The sequence below is a fragment of the Centruroides sculpturatus genome, unplaced genomic scaffold, assembly GCF_000671375.1.
Source record: "Centruroides sculpturatus isolate CEXI.00-Female unplaced genomic scaffold, Cexi_2.0 scaffold1331, whole genome shotgun sequence".
Taxonomy (NCBI): Eukaryota; Metazoa; Arthropoda; class Arachnida; order Scorpiones; family Buthidae; genus Centruroides; species Centruroides sculpturatus.
The window spans coordinates 104,701-108,676 of record NW_019385607.1 but is presented as its reverse complement, the minus strand read 5'-3'; the positions used below and the strand labels follow the sequence as shown (position 1 = coordinate 108,676).

The 3,976-nt window shown below is 31.9% G+C and overlaps 1 protein-coding gene across 1 annotated transcript in view; it reads left to right on the top strand.

The window, feature by feature from the left end:
* Window positions 1–3,673, top strand: part of LOC111640548 (enhancer of mRNA-decapping protein 4-like) — a 71,114-nt gene extending 67,441 nt beyond the window's left edge. Inside the window, exons 28-29 of the mRNA XM_023386561.1 lie at window positions 1,379–1,542; window positions 1,616–3,673. Of these exons, the coding sequence (XP_023242329.1) occupies window positions 1,379–1,542; window positions 1,616–1,796 (345 nt within the window). The 3' untranslated portion in view covers window positions 1,797–3,673. The remainder of the gene's footprint in view (window positions 1–1,378; window positions 1,543–1,615) is intronic.
* Window positions 3,674–3,976: the final 303 nt, after the last annotated feature.

The window sequence follows — 3,976 nt, the reverse complement described above, 5'->3', positions numbered from 1 at the left end:
CGATGAAAACCAGCTTTAAGCAACGGCGTAGTCGAACGGTGTAAGTAATCCTACAATTTTTTGTTTATAGCATAGTTTATACAGATTATTCCCAAAAAATTATACGTATTTTGGAAATGTTGAGTCGAATTAGTCTAGAATCGGTTAATTTTATAGAAGAAAACCTTTCGAACAGCCTTAGTCCGTAAAGTTCACACCTATCGGGCTGCGATTGGCTCATGTATTTAATCATTCCTACAACGTAATTTTCGGTTAGCATGGAACGTATCTAAGCGTTATAGGGGGGTCTACTGTAATTTGTTAACTTAAAAGATTTTAAACAAATAGCAATTCAAACTATAAGGATAAAAATATCAAAGTAGCATTGAACCTTTATCTCAAACATGCTTATTTCAAAAACCTCTTTATATTGAAAATTATTTTCCCTCTGCATTTTCAGCCTAGATTCAATATATTTTCCATGTTTATCTTTGAATTTGTAACTGAAACCTTCAGTCCATAATTTAAGCTTGGCAACTACATTTTGATGATAAACTTCGGTCAAAGAACATCTCTTGTAATACAGTACATAGTTGCAGTTAATGCTGCTTTTCTCAGATTTGCTACACGTTTGGCTTGCATCTCATTGGTTGAAGGAAGGTAGGCATCAGACACTATTGACAAACTATTTCTGTTAGATATAATAAAACATACACGTATATACAGTACTTACTATTGTATTAAGAAAATACCGTACACAGTAATAGGTTTGATTGACGGTAAGAACCTGTATATCTCAACTTGTCTATCTGGTATTGTTTTTTCTCGTTCCTGTGAAATTTAAGATAAAAACATGGTCAATTTGTTTATTTTTTAAAATTTGTTTGGATCAATAAAATCTAGTTTCTGATTGCTATGAGTAAATGTAATGCTTTGTCTCAAACAAGCATTTTCTTCTCTTATTTTCAAAATTACAATTTGTGGAGGATACAACTTCATTACGACAATGAGTTGTGCAAGATGAACATCCTTCTTGCAGCATCCGGGGTGCCTAGTTTCAAAGTTATAAATGTCATGTCATGAACTCAATTGGTGAATAGTCTTGCAGAATGAATGGTATTCCATATGATATTCTTGGTGCATTTGTGTTTCTATTCGCATAACAAGATGATATACCATTCTTTCTTAGTTTTAAGTTTCATTTCAGTACACAGAAAGTGTACACATCTTACAGCTTTTTGAAACTTTTAATCTAATTTTATCTATATTTAGTCTTCTACAGATCTTAGAATATAATTTTTGCTTTTTTATTCATAGAATTTCATTAAATTTAAATACATTCATATTATCAGAATGTCTATTCTTGACAAAATTAATTGATAGTTTATTTTTAATTCAGGCTCTGACAGCGGCCGACTTGAATCTTGTGATATTTACGTGCGAGACGGCAAATCCTAATCAAATATTTAGCCAGATTCCATGCCCACTCCAACAACCGGTTCTGCTATCGCTCATTCAACAATTATCCGGCGACATCTCCACACACACTGAACTGAAATTGAAGTGAGTATACTTTGCAGTTATGTCACGTATTAAGGATGTATCCTTTTTTACAACAAAGTTTAAAAAATTTCAGATATCTAGAAGAAGCTGTGATGAATCTGGACACGAAAGACACAAGAACGCAACAACATCTTCCTTCGATACTAGGAAGCCTCCATCAAAAACTAACGACTTTCATCCAAAACAACCCTTCGAATCGATTCAGTAGACACAAAATACTCTTACTAGCCACTCAATCTCTCTTAAATCGTTAACGCGATTATTTTAGCCAAATTTACGATATTTATGAGGCAGAAAAGCCAACTGCATATCAGCGTCACTTTAAATTATAGGAAATGCCAAAGAAGTCGACGTCTGTCATCTTCAGCGGAAGATAATTTTTTTGACTTTTATTTAAAACTTCGAAGAAATGTATCAGTTTTTTCATCAGTGGAAAATTTTAAGAAAGAATTAAATCAAACTTCATCTTAAACTATCCGAATATATGTATATATATATTAAAAAATATATTTAAATATATGTATATATATTCATTTATTACGAATTTAAATCAGGCAAGTATGTACAAGTATATTTCTTTGTCTTGAGATTTGTAACGGTCAACAATAGGATCCCAGACTTCCCAGAGATATTTTGAAAGTGATGTATGTTCTTTGTATTGTAGAAAATTAATTGGGGGAGATACATTTTATACAAGTGTGTTGTTTAAAAATCTTAAATCATAAATAATAAAAAAAAAGGAAAAAAAAACAATTTTACATAATATGAAATGTTTGTATTTGAATATATTTTATTCGATAAAATTAGATTATTTTATGGTATTACTTCGATCTGAAGCAATCTCAATAAACTTATTATTTTAAAAGAGCGACAAATTCATTCAAAATCTGTTTTTAACTGTTTCTGCTTCTAGTCTTCCCAATCCGAGGGCAGTAACGGTTGTTTTCTGCCACCATTGAAGGTTTGACTAAATATTTATAATAGTCTTTGTTATTTTACTTTTTTTCTTGTCCTAGACACAACCTAAAACAAAATCAAGTCTTCAGTCACAAGTTTAGCCAGACCCACAATAGGAACAGGCTGCCCAAAAATTCAAGGTTTCCAAACCAAACTTGAACGTTTTGAATCTGGTCAGATTGTCAGATAACAAAAATATAGTTTGTGGCCCTGTATCTCTATTAAATTAATTTCCAGAAATGATTGTTTATTTATCACGTCAAGGAATCAAAAATCTACCACACCGTTCCTTACTTTTGAAAAACAGTGGACTAATTGAAATTTATTGTGCAACCTGTGGAAAAAGGCAATAGTGGTACATTTTCCCCCCTTGCAGACGAGCAAATAGTATTGTAACCTGTATAGTATTGTATCATATCATATTTTTTCTAATGTTAGCTCTAACAAACTGTTCCATTCAAATCAAATTTTGCAAAAATAGACCAAATATTGAAAAACAGCACCCGTGTAACCACTTAAAACATATTTTGTGCTTGCTGGTAACCTTGTATCATTACCTATTTTCCTATTTGAATGCCACTATATCATTGATCCAATAGAAAGAAGGGACTATTGCAGAAGGGGGTCGAAGTAATTTGACCAAAAGTAGTCGTTGCCCTCTTCCCAGAAAAGAGAATGGTCAACGACTACACTAATTAATACCAGTCTAGTATTAATATTTGAAAAAAGTGATCCATGTTGGACAGGTCGTAATGGCCCCATGTGTGCTAATCTTAATGTCCCAAATACTTGATATAAAACTTGTTTAAATAAAAGGAATTATTCCAGCATTATTACAATATACAATCTCTTTATCACATAAAAAAAATAATCTGTTCCCAAAATTTAAACAATGTGGGAAGTATCTTCTTGTAAATATCACGTTTATAGAAAAATTATTGGACTGCAATTTGAAAAACTGTAGACCTATAAATTCTGACTGTTGTCCCATCTGTCTTACACTTTGTCCTTCCTTAATCTTGAGAAAGGAATTAGATGAAAGTGTGGAAAGCTTAGGGCAGGAGGCCCAGATTAACTATACATGAACTTCCAGTTTAGAATGGAAGTAATGTTACTTTGATTCAAAATTTCCCCTGAATAGATACATGACCAACCCGACTATCTAACAGGCAAAACACTACTATGTACAGTATATGTTCCATGCAGGCAAGTGCTATGTGCTACTTCTCAGTGACGGTACATCTATTTTGGTGAATATAAATATATATTTTAAAAAAAATTTTTTCCAATAGATGGTGCTGTGTGTAAAACCAACAATCAGATGTAGATAGAAATTAATCGATATATAGGAAGCAAATTGATAATTTGGAGTGGAACGTACAACCTGATCTACAGATCTGCAAGTTAGAAGTATTTGAAAAATGTAACTGGAATTTTGGTAACAATGTAATATATTTTTTCTGAGATACTTTACACA